Source organism: Sitophilus oryzae, unplaced genomic scaffold (genome assembly GCF_002938485.1).
Source record: "Sitophilus oryzae breed Bouriz unplaced genomic scaffold, Soryzae_2.0 scaffold_1385_pilon_pilon, whole genome shotgun sequence".
Classification (NCBI taxonomy): Eukaryota; Metazoa; Arthropoda; class Insecta; order Coleoptera; family Curculionidae; genus Sitophilus; species Sitophilus oryzae.
The window spans coordinates 884,581-908,806 of NW_022146043.1; the positions used below are offsets into that span (position 1 = coordinate 884,581).

The window sequence follows — 24,226 nt, forward strand, 5'->3', positions numbered from 1 at the left end:
TGGGCTAACACGTGAGCTTGAAACTTCAAACCATATTTTGGTGTATAGTGGTAAATTAGTGTTGTATTTTGCAACATTAAAAACAGCCCTTCAACACAACAAAATTTCAAACAACACACTTATTTATCCGATTATATCCTCATCCCCCAAAAACCGAACCGAAAAAAACTGTTCCGAACTAATCGTCTCCTTTTAATACGCGTTCTCGTACCTACGAGAAAACGTCCGTCCATCATTTTTTTTCGACAGCCGAATCCATCATCAATCGGGGGAGGCGCGGGACCGGCCGGGTGGAAAATGGCGTCCCACACGCGGGCCCAGATCGGGGTTCTAGATTACCATCACACCTGTATGAAAAATGGAGCAACGATGACGAGGCATGTTCGGGCAGCCTAGGAGGCTATGGGAAACGGATAGAGTGGGGATGTTTGTGGGTTTCGGATGATAATATGATGGTTATGTAATAAGTATAATATAAAAATATCATAATTCTGATTTTTTGGATATTTTTTGATACTGTGGCAATTTTTTATTTTTTTATAAAGTTTTCGTAAATGTAATATGAGGTCTACGGTAATCGCAAAACATTTTCCGATGCACGTCATCAATCGTATCGAAATTGACACTAAGTGAAATTTTGGTAAAAATGTTTTAATTTGTTGTATAATTTAAGATAGTGAGCTGCTCTTCATTTTATTTCATAGAGCAAATGATTGTAACAGATATATTATTTATATTAAAACTGCAAAAATTAGTTTAAACCGAATTTTATTATCGCCATGTTGGTCACATTGCGCATTGTTCAGCAACGCTGTCCTTTATTATTTGACAATTATCATAATGTCAGTCATTATTTTGTATAATATCGTGTTGTTGAATTTTTAGGAGTAATTCTCGTTTTTTGCCGATTTTCGTAGTCTTTTTTTAAATTGCACTTTTAAGCACAAACAGTTCTTTTAAGAACTAAATTGACGAGTTTTTGTATTGCAATTCTTGAAATTGTGTGACGAAAATATGCCAAAGCATTTAAACAGTGGAAGCAAAGAGCTTGTAGCTTTCCTAATAAACTATTTTGAACGAGAACCTGACAATAAAGATCCTTTATTACCCTTGACTGCAGTAAGAGAGATAAGTTTGATTGGTAAGCACATTATCCCACTTTCAAAGTTATTTCTACTTATTTCGGTTTGTAGCGAGTATAGCTGCTGCCTTAAATTGAAATATTTCTACGGTGAGTGTTAGGGACTACTGTTAATAAATTAATTAATTACTAAAATATTAATTATTAAATTCAAAATAAAGCGTAAAAATCTTTAAAAAATGATATAATAAATATATTGTTTCCCAATTTTACATTAAGAGTCATCTCATAAAGCCCTTACAATCTGGCAGCGCTGTCGCCATCGGTTGTCACTCAAAGTTGATCACGTGCATCGGAAATTTTACCTAATGCGACAACGATTAGAATGGTCATAGACAGAAACGGTATTGGGAGAATTGTCAGCTCAGGAGCTTGGAATACCCTCCAAAGGAATATTAAGGAAATAGCCATCTTATCCGATAGTCAAGCAGAATTAAAAGCGATTGACTCAGTAACCATCAATTCGAAGTTGGTCAAAGAATGCCTAGAGAAGCTAAGCAAATTAAGCAAAGAAAATAAAGTCCTCGTACTCTGGGTACCAGCCCACCAAGGGATAGAAGGTAATGAAAAGGCAAACGATCTAGCTAGAAAAGGTACGAACACTTAACTAACTGGACCAGAACCGTTCTGCTTCCCAAGTGGAAACCAACTTAAAGCAGAATTCAAGAACCTGGAAGACTCCATCTGTAACCTGGAATGGGAATCCTCAAATAGTCTAAGACACTTGAAGAAATTTCTGAGAACTTACGAATCAAAGATATTCCTTTGACACAGTCTCCTCAATGAACACTTCAGTAGATTGAAGCTAAGAAACAACGGAGAATGCAGATTCTGTGGGGAAAATGGGAAAACACTAGAAACCTCATCAATGAGTGCACCGAGACGACAACTGTTCGCTGATGTCGAAGATGGAGAGCTGTCCTCTGTGGAGCCGTTTCAGATACCGGCTTTGCTAAAGCCCTGAGATTGTATGAGTTATACCTCGTTATAACTCAAGACAAGGGAACACACATTAGATCTGTAAGGTCGCGGTGATTAACACCCCTCCTAAACATTCGACATTCTACAATTTATTCGATGTCAAATTTTGGTTATTGGCTATTCCACGCTAGTTTCTGAGGGTGAACGTAAAGTACAGATTCACCCGGTATATCACCACGATAAATCTCTATTGTTGTACATGTTGTCAGGATTCAGATACATCGATTAACAAAAGTTATAATACCTGGAAGGTATACTTTGACAGCGCCATTTGATTCAAAATTCATATAATGTCAGGCCAAGAAGTAGAAAAATTTGAAAAAAGCGCAGAGGAAGTGCCAAAAAATGAAGCTGAAAAAACTATAACTGATGCTAGTGTGAAATCTGGTGATAATGTGAGTGAAGTGAAGCAAATTGAAGAACCAAAGCGGAATGAAGAAGAAAATATTGTCTCTATTGGTGAGCCTGAAAAACCGGTAGGAGGTGATACGGCAGAAGAAAAACCTGAAAATAAAGAGAAAATAAAAACACCTAAAACAGATGTCGAATCAAATGAAACAACTGACAAGCCTGCCATCGTTGATGAAGTAAGTCGTGAAAACCAACCAGGGGATGAAGCAAAGAGCAAAGTAGAAAATTCAGAATGTAAACCCATACAAGAGCCATCCATTAAAACTGACAAGGAAAGTATTTCTGAAAAATTTCTGGACCTCCTAGGTGGTATATAGTGCATTCAAAATATCAATATATCAGATTGACACTGTACTATTGAACGCAAAATTATCTGGTTAAATAAAATAAAATAAAATAATAATACTCTCTTAAACTATGTTGATTTAAGGTTAATTTATGTTAAAAAGGTAAATAATTCATTTTTTATCTTATTTATGAAAATAAGTATCATCATCATCATTTTCAGCTTATTCAACCATTTCAAATTCTGGTGTAGCCTTCCTCACATATTTAGATACTCTCTTTGTACTTGGGCCCATTGTCGTCTATTGTTGGCTATGCGGGCCCAAGTTATTTCTGCTAATTTCCTAATATCATGGTCCCATCTCAGGTCTGGTCTTCCTCTAGATCTCTTAATTCCTCGTGGGTACCGGGCTGTAACTTTTGTGGTCCATCTGTTATCCGTCCTACTTGCCCTTTGAATAAGAAGACTAAGGAAGGAGCATAATGCTATCCATGTATTCATGCATGGTGGGCGGAAAAGCTCTCTAGGGTGGGGATCCTTGACAGTTCTGTTTGACGATTCATTTGACACATTTGAATTTGATTTGAAATTTTGTGGATTTGTCAGTCTTTACGGAGCTTATTTTATGTTATTTATTATTTATTCTACTACTGATAGTTGTATAAAGGTAGTAAATGTAGATGGAAATTGTGGCAGAACTTAAATTAACAGTGACATTATCGCGATTTATCGAAAAAAACTCTAAAATAGTTGGTTGTGTAGCGTGCGGTAGATCTCGGAAAAAATTGAGTGAAATAATGGAACAACTTTTCGCTAGTAAGTGACTATATAATATACATACATGTAGTAAACCGATCATTTATGAAATTCACTTAAATTAACTAAATTATATATTTTCTTGCATTTTAGCTTTTATTCACTACTTGTCAAAGATCAGATGTCAAAGAATTTTGATACGTTAATTTGACTTACCTGCTTCAGTAGCGTATCGGATGTTTGTGTTAATAAATACTTATTTAACTTATCTATTTTATTAGAAAATTATATATTTTTTATAACAATTTTAATAACTACCAACATTTATTCACAACGTAAAATAAAATAACAAAATTATTGAGTCTACCCACCTTTACCCTATATCATAGTTTTACATTTTTTAAATAAAATTAGAACGGCACTGATAAACCGGAATTTAAGTCGGCCATATTTGAGGCCCATCGCGGTGTACCTAAGATTTTTGATATGCTCCTTCCTTAGTCTTCTTATTCAAAAAGTTATTCAAAGTACTTGCCAGGTGTCCTGCCCATTGCCTGAGGGATTTGACTCTGTGGATGACATCTATTACCTTGGTCTTTTGTCGTATCGACCCTATTTCTTTACGGTCTCTCTTGCTTATTCCCAGCATATTTTGTAAGACATTCTTTATGCAGGGTACATAGACCAATCAAAATTACCAAAAGACAAATACGATCCCATTATTGTTATGTAATTATTTAATGGGACCAACGTGTGCTTCTCGCAATAAGGACATCGGCATCCTCCTCAGCTTGATGTAATACAATCTTTGCCTTTTCTGTGAGACAGTAGGCACTATGGAATCAGTACATAATATTGCAGCAGATTGCTTTTTTTGCATACTTGTCGACCGTTCTATGCTCTTGGTGCTTCCACAACCTTTCCAGTATATCCATCAAAAATGACAAGAGAGAAAGAGAATATAGGAACTAAGTTCAAACCGCAAAAAAACATTATCTGAACGTTTTACGATGGCAATTCGATGGAAAAGTGTGGTTGGATTGTAATTAATAGTTATGTTTCTATGGACATATTTCTTGAATATCATAAGAAAAATGCAGGTTGCATAAAGCTCAATATAACGAAATATGCTAGGAATAACCAAGAGAGGCCGCAAAAGAATAGAGTGGATATGATGACAAAAGATCCATGTAATAGATGTCATCCACAGAGTCAAATCTCTCAAGTGGCAATGGGCAGGACACCTGGAAAGAAGGACAGACAACAGATGGACCATAAAAATTACAGCATGGCACCTACGAGGAATTAAGAGACCTAGAAGAAGACCGAACCTAAAATGGGACCATGATATTAGGAAATAAGCAGGAATAATTTGGGCCCACATAGCCAACAATAGACAAAAATGGGCCCAACTACAAAGAGAGTATCTAAATATGCGAGGGAGGCTACACCATAATTGGAAATGGTTGAGAGCTGAGAGCTGGAAAGAGTTGAAAGTGATGATAATGATGATGACTATACCTAATAAGGTAAGTGAGATACGAAGGGGGTTAAAAATTATTTGGCATATGAACAGGGTTTCATAAAGCATGACAAATCTGTGTGTATTAGCATCTTTAGTTTCTTAAAAAAGTAGCACAGTGATTTGAAAACCGCATCTTTGTATCTCTACTCTAGAGACACTACAAAACACACGAATATGGATACCATGTACACTTAATGATGAACCATCACTGAGTTTCATGATCAAAATTTGATAATTTTTGTAAACTAGACATTATATTCCAGCTAAAGCGTTCTCTACATATATATCGAACTCAAACAAACCTCCCTTTGTAATGATCTCGAACGGGAACACACAAAAAAACACAAGCCGTCACTAAAAGATACCGGACAATGGGAGGAATGGGAGGGTCGTCCGACATAGACAACCACCAGATGGACCCTCTGCGCGCTCCCTTCGCGTTTATGAATGTAAATTAACCGAGGTCCGCGTGGGGGAATAAAGGGGCGAAAGGGACCCTTTCGGGAAGCGAGATGGAAGGTATAGGTTGGAGTGGGATAAGGAGAGATGAGAGCGTTCGTTGTATACGGACACGGTGTGTTTTATTTTGGGTAAATACGAGTTACGAATGGCTTGCGTTGGAAAAAGCGGTGTAACGGATGGATGAACCGTTCGAGTTTGTTAATTAAAATTGTAAAAAAGCAAGATTTGTTTTATTTTACCGTTACGATTAGTACACAAAGCATGTTTCTGTCGACAAACGTCTACAATAAGAGTCTCGTTTTTGATGACGTTTGTAGAAACGACGTTTGACATGAAAATATCGTTCAAGATGATGAAGAAACATTCTGGTAAAGTTTGAGCTGTCTCATCGTGATTTTCATTTCCCATTTAAATAACACGGACTTTAGCCGACCATACCAACAGGTATGATTAGGCTATTGTCGGCAAAAAACTTCATTTCAGTCAAAATGAGTTATTTGGGTCATAAATGCACTAAATACAAAATATTTTCATGGTGTCTGTTTGTCTGTCTGTCTGTCTATCTGTCTGTCTGTCTGTCTGTTCGTCTGTCTGTTCGTCCGACCGTCTGTCTGTCTGTCTGTCTGTAACACGATAACCTCAAAAAACCGCTAAAACCGATTTTAACCAAATTCGGCACAAAAATACCGTGGCACCCGAGAATCTGGCCATTAGTTTCTGGTGGGGGTTGGTAAGTTAAAAATTTTAAAAAAAATCTTAACTCCAAAATTACAGTAGCTATCGAAACGCGGTTTTCAATTTAAAGCATTAGGAATAATATATTTTTGCAACAAAATTTGTAATAACATCAAAATCAGTCAAAGTCGCAGTTTTTGAGATAAAAAAAATTGGAAAATGTCTTTACTTTGAAACTAAAAGAACTTAAGCCTACAACTTGTTATTAATATATTTTAGTATGGGCGGCTATACGTGCCTCCCGGCGCCAATTTTTTTTTTTTTTGGAATTTTATTGCTGTGTGTGAATTTTATTACGTGCGTGTTGTTATAAATATCAGTAACTCTAATATACTTCAATAACATACCAATCTCTGCTTTTATCTGAAAAATAAAGTTATAGGGTGAGCCACTTTTGAGGCGCACCCGGTATACTACTAGTCGAAAGTTGTTATTTTTTCTATGCTTTTAGTCTTGCAACCATTGCAAGCTGGCTAAGTAACTATTTTGAAACTTTTTATAAGATTCATAAGAATTTCACTGGAACACAAGCCGAAGAAATAAAAGAATATAAATGTGGAAGTTATCATATACGATTTGAAGTTGATTTTAACCTTCAATAACTTTCGAACGACTCGATTAAATGAAAAATCATAATAGATTTTTTTGAAGACTGTTGTCATGTGTTGATTTTTACACCACGCTAATTTGTTCGAACGCAATAAAATTTCAAAAAAATTCCCTGTTATTTAAAATGGGAAATAGAAAATCACAATGAGACACCGCTTAATATTAATATTAAGATCTCAGACTTTACCAGAATTTTGGAAATATTAAAATTTTTAAGTATGAATCTTTGATCACCAACATCAAATTGCACAACTTTGCCTTCAATTATCCGAACTCTTGTATAGTAGGTATCTCTAACCAAACCAAACCGAGATCCCTCCCAATGATAAACTTCGAATTTGTACACCCTGTACACAGACTAAATGGATATTTAAAGAATAATACGTTTTTACTCTGCTTAGCCAGCTATAGTTCGTGTATCTAATAACAAATTTACCACCAGTCATCCTCACAGTCCTTTAAAACTAAAACATTCAAAAATAAAAATCTGTAAATTATACAAAACAAGATGCCTTGTTTATATCTTAACTCGGCCGATTCATTATTTAAATTGATGGCATAAAATTGGACATAATTCATTTTTTATGCGCCCGCTCAAAATTTTACGACCTTTTTTCATATTCGGAAGGTTTTGGGTCCACCAGAGGCCACTCGTCCACCTTTGAATCGCTTAGATGCGACCCATAAATCTCTTCAGTCGTGGGTAACTCTTCGAATAAACATGTTGCTGATTAGTTAGGTCTAAATTTTTATGGCAAGTTCATTAGAATTCCGATTTATCATCAAAAATCACGCTGTCTAGTCAAGTGTCCTTCTTTTTGTTCTTTTAATAAACAAAAAATTATTTGGTAAATAGCTATATTTTCTGAAAAATTGATACAATCTCTTTTGTCTCTATTTATGGTAGATTAAAGGAAATTTTTGAGTCACAAAAGCGGGGGCTCCAAGGAGAACGACAGTTTTTATTAAAATGAGATTTTGTGAGCATATGTAGGTTAATTCAGAGCACTTTTAAAAATAGAGTCTCACAGGTGTCCCCAAAAAAAGTTACATATCAAAGTTGTGTTTTTTTGTAATGAACACCCTATATATTAATTAATTTTCGGATTCTGGGTGAAAAAATAACCATTGTACTTTAAATCAACTGTACATTAAATTAACTACTGTACTTTAAATCAAATTAAACTTGATCCAAAAAATTATACAGGGTGATATAAAAATTACTACTGTGAACATTGGTCACCTTAAAAAGCATGTTACTTTATTTACAAATTGAACACCCAGTATATTATTCCGGATATTCAATGGAGAATTCATGTCTCTCTCTGTAAATACTATTAAGGTTGCTTGGCAACCCCATTGAACACCTTGAATAATATATTGGTGTTCCATTTAAAAAAAAGCTAAATATAGCTGTTATCGAAATTTAAAATTTACTCTTCATTTTCACTAAATGTGAAATATGTCAAAAATCCTTAGATTTTAGGTATATCCTTCTTTAATAAAAACTCACCTTAATTTTTTTCCTAGAATTCGAAAATCAATTAATATGTGTTCCAATTAATTGTGGTGTTCCATTAGTAAAAACACAACTTTGACACCCTGTACCTATAATTTATATATTTTTATAAAAATGCTTTCATTACAGTTGAGGGTTATTGGAACCTTTGGTGTTAAACAGCAAAATAAAAAACACTAAATCACCAGCCAATACACCAAAACACTTTTTACTTTTACACTGGACGTGTTTCGCTAACCATGTTAGCATCATCAGCAGATGATTATAAACCAAAGTACAATCTGCCAAGTTGAGCGTTTGTATACTCGCCCAGTGGGCACCGAGTGGGCGTGGCAAAAACTAGCCAACCGGGTCAGAACCAACTGAGCGTAACAGTTAGATTTCCGCCACTAGAGTAGTAGGAACAAAGAACTTGAAGGAATTGACCGTTGTCTCTGTTCATACTATCTTTACATTTATTAATTCTGGATGCATTCATATGCATCTAATTGCCTGTAATTTGAGACTGGTTTAATTAATTTTAAATTATTAAGATCTATAGAATGTTCTTTTATCAATATGTTCGGCAACGCAAGATTTATCCGGGTCTACCATATCTTATCTGGAGCTAAATGTTCTTAAATTCATTAATATTGATTCTAGTTTACCCAACATATTTCTGATTACAAATCTTTACAAGAAATTTCATAAATACCCGGCCTTTCCAGTGGAGATGTTTATCCTTTGGATTACCTAATAATTGTTGTAATTTATTATTAGCACTATACACAAAGTTTATAATTGACATTCTTAAAATTCCTTTAGACCACGGGTTAACTCTCTATCAGTCGAAAAAATATTTAGACGTATCTTTCTCCAATTTGAAAAGTTTGAATTTTCAGAAATCATTAACCTATACCTACGTTTTCTAATTAATTTATCAACTAGGGAAGGAGAATATCCATTACACTCAGCCACATTCCTAATGTAATCTCTCTTTCTATTTAATATCTTCAAGCTGGAAAGTGGGAACCATAATCTTATGAACTAAGTATTTTAAACTAGTCATTTTATGTTCAACACTATGATGTGATTCATTAGAAATATATCTGCGTGTGGTCGTATTTTTCCTATAGATATCAAATTCCAGGCAATTATTAGCATTTCTAATAACTAATACATCTAGAAATGGTAACCTGTCGTTGTTCTCAATTTCAGGCGTAAATTTAATGGAAGGAAAAACGATTATTCAATCCAAGTAGGAAATAAAATTATTTCAAAAATAAAAAAAAAAAAAAACAGCAAAATATCATCCACATACCTAAACCAAGCTCTTGGAAAATACTCAAACTGATTTTTAGCCTCTACTTCAAACCTACTCATGAATAAATTAGCCAAAAATGGAGACAATGGATTACCCATTGCTGTACCTTCCCGCTGTTCAAAAAAGTTGTTATTAAATTGAAAACAATTTTGTTTCATACATAACGATGTAAGCTCAATATATTCAGTCACAGTTTTGTTTTAAAGTTAACCTACATATGCTGCTAAATTTTTTTTTGTCTTTTTGGGGACAAAATATACTACCCCTTAAAATATTTGCACGTATTTAAGTTTAGCCCTGTATAAAGCTTAAAAATAGTAAACATTAAAAATAATTGATTTTTTTTAAATACTTACTAGTGAGTGATCGACAGCGAATCACAGCCGATCCCGACATATATCACGTCAAATTACGTGGCTGTCTTTTTTTAATTAAGGCCTTCTCGAAGATAAATCGGCTAATTATAGGGCCGAGACGGGGAACCGATCCAAAAGAAGGACGAACAGTGTTTAAACAAGCTTTAAAGATCGGACTACTGAGAGCCGTGGGTTGTTTGAGGTTACGCCCCCTTGTTAAGGCCGGGTTGCTTTTTTTCTTTTGCATTTTATCTCCGGGATACATGCTCTGGTACTTGGTTTTATGGTATTGGCAGTTATCAGTATGAATAAGATAGGATTATTATTTGAGGATTTTATGATGGATGGGTTCTTCGGATACCAAAAGCACAATTGCCAAAATTATAAATATTTACTACCGTTTACTACCTGCTTCCTTTATGTTAAGTGTACCTGAAATTATATCACTGCCGTTATATGTTAATAATTTTATACAGGTGAGTCTTTAAATAAGTGCAAATATTTTCAGGGGTATTATATTTTGACACTACAGAAACACGATCATGAGGTTTTTTTCGTCCATTTTTTTTAAAATTTAGTTAAAACATAATTTCTTGATAATATGACAACATAGGAAGTAGATTAAAATTACAAGAAAGAAAACCCAAAAAAAAAAAAAAAAAAAAGTTCTCAAAATTTAAACGAAAAAAAAATTTTTTGGAAATTTCAAAGTAAAATAACTCGTTTTTTTTAAATACGTTTCTTTTATCGAGATCTACCTCACAACCTCTTAAAATACTTGTACTTATTTAAGACTCACCCTGTATTGTAATTTAACCTAACTTAATTTTTTTTCGTTTCAGACGTGATTGAACATATGGTTATATTAATTTTACTGTTTGTAACAATGACTAAAGAATTCATGTCACCAAGACCCGAGAGCAAATTGTTACCATGGCACCAAACAGTGCCGTGGCCATATTTTTTCTTTAACTTAACTAGCTGAAGCGGACATTATATTTTTGACTACGCCTATGGTGTGGCGGTGGTATCATACCACTAATTATGAAAAAAACGTATTAAAATGTTAACAAAGGTACAAAACTAGTATCGACGTATGGCACATATCAAGTACATATAATATCAGAAAAATAATTATCGAATTCAATAAGAAAACTTAAGAAAACGCTAAAAAGTGGGAGTGGACTGTTTATTTACCTATGAACGTAATTCCTGGCTCTTTCTTATCGCTGCTTCTTTTACACTTGAAAGCTTGAACAACTAATCAGCATTGTAATAAAGTTTATACAAAGTTCACTAACAACTATTAAAAATTTCTAAAATTGTCGCTGGTGACCAACTGATGACTCATTGTTTGCCACCAAAAGAAAAGTCGTCTAAGGTCACAAATTCCTGCTGCAGCTCCGTATAGGGGCGTTACATGTCCTTATATTCTTTAGTCATTGGTTTGTAAGATTTTTTTGTCGTTTGGACAAATTTGTTTTACTAGCAAAATACCACTGACAAATTTGTCTCCGTTGGATCAACGCAGTGGTGTTTATAATGTTTTTGTTATTATTTTGTAGATTTTCCTCTAATGGTGAAAACACAGAATTCTTTTCGAGAGAAAAATTGATTGTCACAATAACTTTCTTGTCTAAAATATCATAAATTAGATATCATTAGAGAGAACATAATATTCGGTAAAATAATTCTATAATAAATGCGTAGGCAATAAATGAAATTTACATTATCATATGCAAATTAATATTATAAAATATTTCTGATTTAAAAATAGCTTCGAACTCAAAATTTAAATATTTCCAAGAAAACCTACAAAAGCTTTTTTATATTATACATCAGTAATATTTAATTTGAACGTCAAACAACTAACAGCTGTTATTTAAAAAAAAATAAAAAACTTAAAAAAAATCTTAATTTATAAATCCTTAATTCTAGAGAAATCCACATTTACCTAATTACCTATTTCATGATAATCATTACCTCGAAAAAAGTCTGAGTTTCTCGCCACTGGAAGAATCTACAAAATAAATAAGTTATCTCTTTTATTGAATCACTGCATTGAATCCTTAGATTATATTAATTGAATCCAAACGGAAACCAGCTGTCAGTGGCTTTTTGCTTGCAAGACAAATTTACCTAACTGACAAAAAATGCTTAACGTTTTAGAAGGTGTATCTCTTCTGTCATCGTCAAAAACAAATAAACTTTAAGAAAAAAGAAAAACTATTTAAAATATTTAAATTCTACTACCCCATTCAAAAACACTAATTTTTAACAGATATGTGTTAAAGCAATTTGTAGCAAGTTATTTGACTTTTTAGTATCTCTTTCTAAATTAAAAATGAAAGTTTCCATTTCTCCAAAATTTGGCACTGGAAATTAAAAGACAGGGCTTTCTACAATCATGACTTGAGCACAAAAACGAAACTTGCAGTGTACCGAGCAATAATAATCCCCACCATGTTATATGGAAGCGAAACCTGGGTGCCGTACCGCCGGCACACGAACGTATTAAACAAGTTGCAACAGAGACACCTTAGACAACTGTTAAGAATCAAATGGTACCACCGTATCTCAAACGTATCAGTCCTTGGAAAAGCTAGCTGGGAAAACGCCGAAGTCATGAGTACTAAATCCCGCTTAAGATGAGCTGGCCACGTACGCAGAATGCAAGAAAACCGCCTACCTAAATATCTTCTTTACGGTGAGCTTGTAGAGGGTAAGAGGAAACCGGGTGAACAACTCAAAAGATACAAAGATATTTTCTATGAAAACTGAAAGGGAATAAGCATGCAGAATAAGTGGGAGGAAGCAGCGCACAGTAAAACGCAATGGAGAACAATAATTGTAAACTCACAAAGTTTAGTTTCACAAACAGCGACAATCAAAAAGTAAAGAGGCAACAAAGTAATGAGATTTTTGAATGTCCGGAGTGCGGAAAAGAAAACGTAACCATCTTCTGATGCGTGTCAAATACTCGTCAACGAGTAATGGCAGTAAGTAAGTGTTTTTTCTTTCTGATGACGGGGACGGGAAGAGGTATACCTACTGGATAGAGTAGTATTTAATATCTACTAAATTTCAATTTAGTAGGCTAACCATTTCTCTAATTATATTTATTTGCAATTCGACAAGGTTTTCAAGTTATATGTACAAGATTTCAAATATTTATTGCACTCTCTTCTATTCTCGTCGACTTTTCTATGCGATAAATCTGCCGTTCGGCTGTCGTAACGGGTTCCGGGAACACAAACGGACACGGTTTCACCGAAAAGGTAAAAGTTTACGGAGCCGTCGAAAATTTCGAAAAAATCTTTTGTCAGAGCCAGGGGACCGTATCTGTCCGAGGGAATGCTCGCTTCCACGCCCACAAACTTTAAAAGTCATTTAAAAGATGATTCTGGGCCGATGGTAAATCTCGGAAATTTTCGGAATTCGGGTATAGGTACAGGTAGAGTGAGTTATCGTTGTATGGGTACTGATTAAATATACTATGTTTTCCCCTATGGAATTAGAAAAGATACAGTGTGTTTGAAAAATGCACGACAAAATTTTAGGGGATGATTCATAAATATACTCATAAAAAATATATTCTTGATTGATATCAATTAAACTTTTAGTTAAGTAATCGAGGGCGCGATTTTTAAATTCATTGTTGCTAACCATGGACATATTCGTCGCCGGGCTGCCTAACTGGAATTTAAATTTCCCGCTGAGGATTCAGGTGGTAGCTCTGCTCTGAAAAATGTCAAGTTGCCACATTTATTTATTTATTTCCTGACATTGTCATTCGTTTTGACACTTTAGATTTTTATTGCGAGTTTTTGGTTTAAATTAGTTTTGTTGTGATACTTTAAGTTTAAAAATGTTTACTAGCAGACCTTGCAGTCAAACATTGTTCTTTTTAGAACCTCTTTTAATCCGAAGTGTACACGATAATTGGCTTAATAGCCGTAAAAAATTAATCGCAACTTTATTAGAATATTTTGAACGGGAAAGCGGTAGTAATGGCCTTTTATATCCCTTAAGTGCTGTTAAGAAGGTGAGTTTTGTCGATGTAAATAATAATTGTTTATATATTTATAACTCATTTATCTTTGTTTCCTAAAATATTTTGACTATAAAAAAATATGTAAAAGTTGGCAACGATGTGCAGGTCAAGCTTAATCACGTGACTCGAAGTTTATTTGGTATAAACTATAGAAAAAAAATCCTATAAACACGAAGCCGAAAATGCATAGGTTTAATGTATATGTTACGCTCAATAGTCGAATTCGGGCAATGCCCGGAAAAAATACGCAAATCTAGTTTTGAGCAAGGAATATTTCCCAAACCCGAAAAACCAACTAACCAATGAATTAACACCCTCCAAATAACCACGCTAACCAACTCGCCAAATAACTAAACCAATCCAACCAAAAAGAATGAAACCAATGCAACCAAATCATACCATAGGCAAAAAAAATAATCAAATAAAATTAATATTTCGGATTTGGGAAATATTCCTTGCTCAAAACTAGATTTGCGTATTTTTCTCGGGCATTGTCCGAATTCGACTATTGAGCGTAATATATACCCGATGTTAAACTTTTAAAATAATATAGGAAAGTTTTTTGTAATTTCGTTAAATAAGCATTTTTTGGCTGCTGTTATTTTTTGTTTAACTTTGTTGTTTGTTTTGGTGTATTGTGGTGATTTAGTGTTTTATTTTGCTACGACTGATATCGGGGATGGAGAAGTAACCACTATAAACCCGTCTCAGATACTAGCTTTTTTCAAAGGCTTGAGACTGTATGGTGAGCTATAACTCAAGAAAGGGGGACACAATAGATCTATAAGGTCAAGGTGATAAACCAAACTCCCCCCCTCCCTATACGATCTACAATAGGAATATCCAGAAAATAATTTCATTGTATATGGTCCTGAGTTGTTTAAAACGTTTTGTTTAAAAATGTGTTTAAAAACAAACAAAATTATGTTTTTTTTTTCAACCCTGATATCGTACTCATAAAGTTTTAAGATAATATTCAACTGTCTAACGCATCTACGTCAAATTGAAACCTTCAACGACCATCCGACACGAGTTACCTCCGACCTAACCTCAATCGTCAATCTCGCCCCCTCTGACAAATGCGGCGGCCGTCGCCGATGTTCGAGTGTTCTCGAGAGGCCAATCGAACCGTGGCCTACTCGAATTTTGCCGCCGCCGATTGTCGCATTATCATCAAGGGCGTACGTGTGATTGAATATGTGCTGCGAGTGTGTGAGTGTGTGCGAGAACGTTATTCTTTTGTCGCCCCGAGTCGGGGCTCTCGCTTCTGTCAAAATAGTCGTTAGGCCTTTGTTCGACGACGGTAACTAGAGCTTTATTAGGTTTTAAGATTCGATACTGAGCAGTGGGCATTTATTAGACTATATTAATATTCCTAACAATCTGTTTCTTAGATTTTTTTTAATTTATCTACTTAACATATCTATTAGAGTTGTGGGGTTAGAACCTTTAGTGTTAGAACAGCAAAATAAAACACTAATTTACCACAATACAGCAAAATACTTTAATTTTGCTCTGGGACGCACGTTTCGCTAACCATGTCTTAGCATCAATGAAAACTGAGTTTAAATTAAATATAAACTGGAAAATTAAACCACTCTCTTTATACTCTGAGAAAATTTCACACCCTTTTGAACCTTTCCCTGTACAGTATGTCCCGGATTCTCTTTATAAGAGAAAAACTTTTTTATTATTGAAATTTTAGAAAAATGAATCCTTCATAAAAATGTTTCCTCCTTCTAAAATGGTTAATCCTGTTCATGCTCAAATTTCCATTACAGTTTTAGAGAAAATTAAAAAAACATAAAAATAAAGTTTATAAAAAAAAAAAAAAAAAAAAAAAAAAAAGGTTAAAAATAATCTGATTTCATTCTTTGATAGCTGATTATTATTATTTCTGAATAATGTCATACTTTTTGCTATTGTTAAAGTATCAAATTTTCCGATAACTATTATCACCTTCCGTAGCATTGAAGTACATAAATTTTGTGCTTCTTTAACATTGTAAAACAGTAAAAAATATGACGTTAATTAAAATTCTATCAATAACATTTTATCAAAGACTGAAAACGAAATTACCACGCCTTTTGATTTTTAGGACTTGTCGAACAAATTACAGCTATATTTTCATGTTTTTCTTTTAATTTTCTCCAAAAAGGTATGAAAATTTAGAAATGTATAAACGGGATTAACCTTTATCAAGCAATGTTTTAAGAAGAACACATTTTTCCCAAATGTCAATAATAAAAGTTATTCCTCTTTGTAAAGACAATCCGAGGACATAATTTGTATATCAAACAACACACTAAAGTGTTTAGATTTTATTTAGCACTTTACTGATAGACAGAATAATATACTTTAAAAGAATAAAAAAATTGTTTCTCCATAAGTATCGAAATTTATTGAATACACTGTATAAAATAAGAAATCTAGTTAATTTTTAATGTAGTATACCATTAGATAACATTTTGTATACCTTTTAATATGCTCGGTTATAAGGAACAATCATGCATCGCAACAAAAATTATATTGTTAGATGCTGTTTGGTGTATTATGAAATGGTTATCATACATTCACAAATTGTGAGGAATTGTACTAATTTAAATAAATTAATATTTTTAACCTTTACTTGTTCTTTAATTCAATTTTTAATACTTATCACCTACCTCGCCTATTCCCATACACACACCTGTAATCACAGCTCTAGTCTCCACAGATTTTAAATAAAGTTTCAATGGAGCTCAGAACACGACATAACATATTAAGCTAGGTAGAACATCAGATTTTCGTTTAAATGATCGTAGTACCAGGACAATTTTTGATAATATGTAGTTTACATAAATTCTATCGGCATAAGTATAGCTTGGGGATTTTTTTTATACCATACCTATTATAAACATAACAAAGTAAAAATTAAAACAAACTAAAAAATATTTTTAAATTGAAAAAATATTTAGACTTTTTGTTTTAACCTCGTTATTGTTAATTTTAAAGTCATAGCAAAGTTTAACTTGACGTATCAAAAGTCATTTAAATTATGAACGTCAACGGTTTTATAGACGCATCTGTTGAAAATGTTGTTCTTGAATAGCATTTAGTATTGTATTTAGATATTTTAAATAGTTTTTTTCTTTGTTTCTTTTGTTTTTTGTTTCGGACGACGGGAAGAGATATACCTCCCGAAACGTTAAGCATTTTTGTCCGTTAGACAAATTTGTTTATTAGTAAATAACTGCTGACAAGCTGGTCTCTGTTGGATTAACGTATAGGGTTGCCAACCGTCCGTCCTCTATTTCAGAGAACAGTCCTCTTTTTTGAACGCACTGTCCTCTTTTCTCTCTATTGAAAAAGTCCTCTTTTTTTCACACGAAACTCAAAATCTAAAAAATTATCATTTATAGAAACAATGCTTAATAAAATTGCTAATCTGGCAACAGTATGTCTTTTGCTAGCTCCACTCCTTCATACAGAAAAAATATTTACTTGCGTATAAGAAATATTGGTAGATGCGCTAAGAAAGCAAAAAAGGCCATTATCTGTATAACGTTTACATAACTTTTGCGTAAATTTTTGACGTTTGGAGTTTTTAAAAATTTTTTCGCCTGTCCCGTTTTAATTCCGCGTCCTTATTTTAATTTTGAAAGTTGGCAACCCTAGATTAACGCATCAGTGTTTGCAAAATAATAACTATTTTATTTTGTAGATTTTCTTACAGTAACTGGCGAAATACTAAAAAGTTTTTTGAAGAGAAAACCATATACCCCTTATTTTCAACATTCATATCTTCTTTTGAAATATAAAAAGCCTATCATAATATGGTCTCTCTAATGATATTTATATATTTTTTTTGATCTCCAGTATTTCTTTATATTTTTATAAGTAAATAAACGAGTTAATTAAAGATAAAACACTGAACTTTCGATTGAATTTCCCTTTCTCCCATTCCCAACATTCTCCCTCCACAAATTTCTCATCCAAAATAAATTAATAGCTCTGATAACCGCGACTAATCGCAGCCATATTGCACACACGTCACATAAGCCGCGCAACGTTAATATATCGAGTGGTTCTAGAAAAATTTCGCGTGAGTTAAACGAAAATAGCAAATTAAATCGCGCTATATATTACAAGGAACGACTCGATCGCAATTATTTACACTCTACGGTCTTCTGTCGTGTGTGAAAGTTATATCTACCTCCGGCAATTAGGAGAAGGATTGCGTGATAATTTCGATTTGTTTGTATTAAAAGAATCCCGCGGACTTTGCATCGTATTCATGTCAAGAGGTTCTAAGTTATTTTGGACTGTCGATGTTCAACACCAAAAATCCTATGTATTTTTTAATTACGTACCGGGAAGAGAAGGCCACTCAAAACATTTCAAGCCCCCCCCCCTCCAATATTCAATACACAAAATATATTTCTTTTTGAATTTACATAACGGTAAGATGATAAAGATAATAAGAATATCACTAAAAAAAGTTAATTTTACATACTTTTCATATCAGAGATCTAACTAATTTGGACTGTCGATTGTTCAACAATTTACCATACCACAAATTAGAGATAAAAGAATGCCACACGAAATAGTTAATTTTGAATCGTATTTATGTCAGACGTCTAACTGTTTTGGACAGTCGATATTTAACAAATAAAATATATTTCTTTTTGAATTTACATACCAGAAAGATAATAGAGATAAATGAATACCACGCAAAAAAGTTAATTGTACACCGTTTTCATAGCAGACATCTAACTAATTGGACTGTCGCTTATTCAACACACAAAATATACTTATTTTTGGATTTACATACCACAAATATATTATAGATAAAAGAAATATCACACAAAATAGTTAATTTTGAATCGTATTTATGTCAGACGTCTAATTATTTTAGGCTGTCGATATTTAACAAACAAAATATAGTTTTTTGAATTTACATACTAGAAAGATAATAGAGATAAATGAATACCACGCAAAAAAAGTTAATTTTACATCGTTTTCATAGCAGAGATCTAACTAATTGGACTGTCGATTATTCAACACACAAAAAATACTTATTTTTGAATTTACATACCACAAATATATTAGAGATAAAAGAATATCACACAAAATAATTAATTTTGAATCGTATTTGTGTCAGACGTCTAACTGTTTTGGACTGTCGATATTTAACTAACAAAATATGTTTCTTTTTGAATTTACATACCAGAAAGATAATAGAGATAAATGAATACCACTCAAAAAAGTTAATTTTACGTCGTTTTCGTAGCAGAGATCTAACTAATTTGGACTGTCGATTATTCAACACACAAAATATGCTTATTTTTCAATGTATATACCACAAATATATTAGTGATAAAAGAATACCACACAAAATAGTTAATTTTGATTCATTTTTACGTCTCTCTATTTTGGACTGTCGATATTCAACAAACAAAATATATTTCTTTTTGAATTTACATACCAGAAAGATAATAGAGATAAATGAATACCACTCAAAAAAGTTAATTTTACGTCGTTTTCATAGCAGAGATCTAACTAATTTGGACTGTCGATTATTCAACACACAGAACATGCTTATTTTTGAATTTACATACCACAAATATACTAGAGATAAATGAATACCACAAAAAATAGTTAATTTTGAATCATACTTAAGTCAGACGGGTAACTATTTTGGACTGTCGATGTTCAACACACAAAATGTACTTCTTTTAGAGAATTTCCATACAAGAAAGATGATAAAGATAAAAGAATACCACTGAAAGAAAATAATGTTACATCATTTTTAATCAGAGATTTAACTAATATGGACTGTCGATAATTCAAAACTCAAAATATATTTATTTTTGAATTTACATATCAGAAAGATAACAGAAATACAGTGTATCATTTCATGTCGGACGTTTAACTAATTTGGACTGTGTCGATATTCAACAAGCAAAATATTTCTTTTAGAGTATTTACAAAATAAGAAAATTATAAAGATTAAAGAAGATAACTTAATAATGTCATTTTTCTAATATATTTATGTCAGAAGTTTCACTCATTTGGACTGTCAATGTTCAACACAAAAAATATATTTCTTTTTGCATTTACATACCAGAAATATAATAGAAATAAGAGAATAGCGCTCAAAAAAGTTAATTTTACATCGTTTAACAAATATTTAACTTACTTGGACTGTCGACTATTCAACATACAAAATAGTTATTTTTAAATTTATATAGGTACCACAAGGATAAGAACACCACTTAAAATAGTTAATTTTTTATCACGTCTAACTAATTTGGACTTCCAATATTCAATAAACAAGATATACATCTTTTAGACTATTCACATACCAGAAAGGTTATAAGCATAGAAGAATATAACTTAAACATATCAATTTTGTATCAAATTTATGTCAGAACTCTGATCCATTTGGACTGTCGATGTTCAACACACAAAATATATTTCTTTTTGAATTTACATACGCGAAATATATAACAGGGATAGAAATACCGCACTCAAAATAGTTAATTTTGTATCGTTTTCATGTCAGAAGTGTAACTAATTTGGACTGACGATATTCAACAATATAATAAATATAAACAAATATATATTTCTTTTAAAATATATATTTCTTTTAGAGAATTTACATACCAGAAAGATAATAAAGATAAAACAATACCACTAAGAAAACTTAACTTTGCACCGTATTTATGTAGGAGTTGTCGATATTTGTATACTATAATTTGTGTTAATTGTTCTTTTTTAGTTCCAGTAAATAAACAAAATTAGCTATATTAGAGTTCCATAAATAGCCTGATTTCCTGTAAACGCAAAAATATTCCAAGATCAAATAACCTTAACGAAAAAGAATAAAAACTCATATAAATATTCCTTATATGACAAGCCGTCAATGTTACATCCTTCTCATAAGTCTATAGGTATCCGTTGAACGTAAATCAAAATATTAATTTAAATTAATTGTTAAAAAATGAATATTAAATATCAACATTTAATATTTTTTTCTTCATTATTAACAGCTTGTTATTTATCTGCACATGTTTCGTATTTTTGGATTAATGAAATATGGAAGTATATTGAAGATTAATTAAGTATTATAATCTATTTTCAACAAGAAGGAAATCCGTAACAATAAGAAAAATTAACTGTTTTATGTAGGTACTCTACCTATATAAGCGTTCTGTAGTACTGTAGTACCTCTAAAAGATATTAGGTACATAATATATTCATATTTCAATTATTGTATCTAGCCATTCATCAATCCTTGATTTAATACATTGGAAAATTTAAATTCTTATCATATTTTTTGTAAAAGGAAAACAGTATTGAAATTTGTGATGTCGATGTGACTAAAAAAGTATTGTTATTATAATTTTATGAAATATAAATTATGAAAAACTTAAATTAAATTAATTATAATTATTCTTTTGTATAGAGTTGATGGATAATAACTATTGTTGAACTTATACATTTTATTTGAAGGGTATAGGTACTATCTTTGTAATTCTATTTTAAATATAGCTGAAGAAGTTAAATTTCATGTTACAAATTATCAAATCATCATAGTCACACAAAAAGACATTTGTCATTGGAGGCAAAATAAAAAATAAATCTAAATGTTAAGGGTAAATAATAGTATCTAGTAGTCTAGTAAGTAAATTCATTTATTTTTTTTAGAGAGAATATAAAAGTCATTTTAACGCTTAGGCATAAAAGTAAAGCACTTTTACGCCTAAGCATAAAAGTACGAAAATTTATTATTAAACTGACATGAAGTGTCAAATTCAACGAGCGTAACCATAGTTTCTCGATATATAATTACAAATAAGGTATTACTTTTAAATCTTTTTATATTATTTGGAACGTTTGAAATTGTTTAAAAAATTATTTGTGACGTTTGAAAAAAAAAGTATTATTAAATTATTTAATGAAATTATTTACATATTATTTCTAGCATTATCATCTTATAAACAAAATATGAATCATATGATAATATTCAGTTAATGTCATACCTAACATATAAAAGGAAATTGAGGGGTTTTATTACTATCTTCAATATGTTAACTTCAAGATTTACTGAAAATCCTTAGCAGAACAACACAGGAATCGAAAGACTCAATTTTAATGTCTGTCATTTTATCTTTAATTCTATTTCGCTACATGCTCTCACCTGTATGCGTCCTTTTATGTATCTTGAGGTTCTCACTCCTCGCAAACACCTTTCCACACCCTGGAAACGGACAATGAAAAGGCTTCTCCCCCGTGTGCACCCTGATATGGTTCACCAGCTTATATTTCGCCTTGAACGGCCTCCCGTTCCGCGAACAGTTCTGCCAGTAGCACGCGTGGTTCGTTATTTCCGGTCCCCCCACATGCTCCACCCCCAAATGCCCTACAATCTCCGCCATGGTCGTAAAATGCTTCCCGCAAATCTTTTTAGGGGGTGGCTGATCAGGATCTATCCACAAACACTGCATCTCTTGCTTGATCGGCCTCATATACTTGAAAAAACCTCCGTGGAGGTTGCCGGGATGGTGAGGCATCGCCATAGCGTGATGGTTAATATACTGGGGGTTAGGCTGGGCGTGATAGGCCGCGTGGTGATCAGTCCGAGAGTAGAGCACTTGGTGGTGAGGAGCTAGGTGCAGGTTGTGATGCGGAGGCATCTCCGAGTGATGATGGAACAGCATAGAGTCACTAGGAGCGGTTTGGGCGGTGGGAAAGTCATGATGATCGCGTCGGAGGAGGAAATCTCTAGCCGCGTAACCGGGGTGAGGGTTTAAATGACCCATATGTCCATAATTCGCTTGGAAGTGGTGGTTTTGCGCTCCGGGACCCACATCCGGAGCCGTCATCGCCGCCGCCGGATTCTGGTGAGGCGCCGGTATCGTTGCACCTCCACCATTATGTCCAGGCGACATTTTCAACCCATACGCACTAAGATGATGGTGTCCAGAGTCCATAAACGCGTTAATCATTGTCTAGCACTCCCGAATTCACGCACTTTATCTCAAAGTCCACTCATATCATCACTAAAAATCTCAAAAATATACGTCATCTACTTGTATCAACCCGGAAAAGTGCTACTGAAAATCAAAATAACTAACTGTAGCCCATCGGACAACAACTGCTTTCGTGCTGTGTACGCAGCATGACTGAGTGCTTGTTGGGAGCCGAGAATCGTGCTGCGATCATCACGGTGAGCTTGGGCGGGGCCGCTGTGCGATTGGGTGCACGCAGGACCCCTGGCATTGGCGCTCACGGGGGGAGACAGCCGATTGGACGTTTCGGTTGGTTCAAGCTGGGCCAATGGCTGCGGGGGGTGTGCGACGAAAACACGTTCTGCGTGGCGACTTGTTGATATTTCGGTGTGATGTTTCTCCTGTTGTTTTTTTCCTGTTTCGTTTTAGCGTTAAGACGTGGAGAAGCGGAGGAACGGTCCTGACTAATTGGGTAATTAGGGGACGGAATGCGAGATGCGGCATTGAGCGGAGCTTGTTTTAATGGTTAAGTTGGACTCGGTTCGTGATATTAATTCAGGCGTACCGGATGAATTATTAATTTAATTATTTTCTAATAAGATAGAAAAAGAGATATCGTTTACGTAACGATCTATAAATAATAATTTCCATTTACTTTTAAAGAGGTTGAATATACTGGTAGAATACTCAAATGCCTTGGAATAGATCTATTGAGGTTTCATATCTTCAAGTATTATGCTAATCGATTTTTTAATATCCAATATCTAGTTTACCTATATGATACTAAAATATCTACAATATGATAAAATGCTTTAATTACTGTTTCTCTCTGTTTGCTTCGTTTCTTTAGTTTTGAAAATAAAAAAATATGGTAATCTTTATTTTTCTGCATTAGGAATCCAAATTAGTAAATTTTCAAATTACATGAAAAATGTTTAAAATCATATAAAACAAAAAAAAATAAATCATGAAAAAAATAATATTGAATATCTAAAAATAAATACTAAAATGAACAAAAATAATATAAAACAAAACTAAAAATTTATAATCAACAAAAAATGGTAAAATAAAAATATGAGTATAATTTTTAGT

General features: G+C 33.0%; 1 protein-coding gene across 1 annotated transcript in view; it reads right to left on the reverse strand.

The window, feature by feature from the left end:
* The window catches only part of LOC115875402 (zinc finger protein ZIC 4-like), a 63,533-nt gene extending 40,245 nt beyond the window's left edge, over positions 1–23,288 (reverse strand). The window contains exon 1 of the mRNA XM_030890847.1: positions 22,324–23,288. Within this exon, the coding sequence (XP_030746707.1) occupies positions 22,324–23,131 (808 nt within the window). The 5' untranslated portion in view covers positions 23,132–23,288. The remainder of the gene's footprint in view (positions 1–22,323) is intronic.
* Between the last annotated feature and the right edge of the window lie 938 nt (positions 23,289–24,226).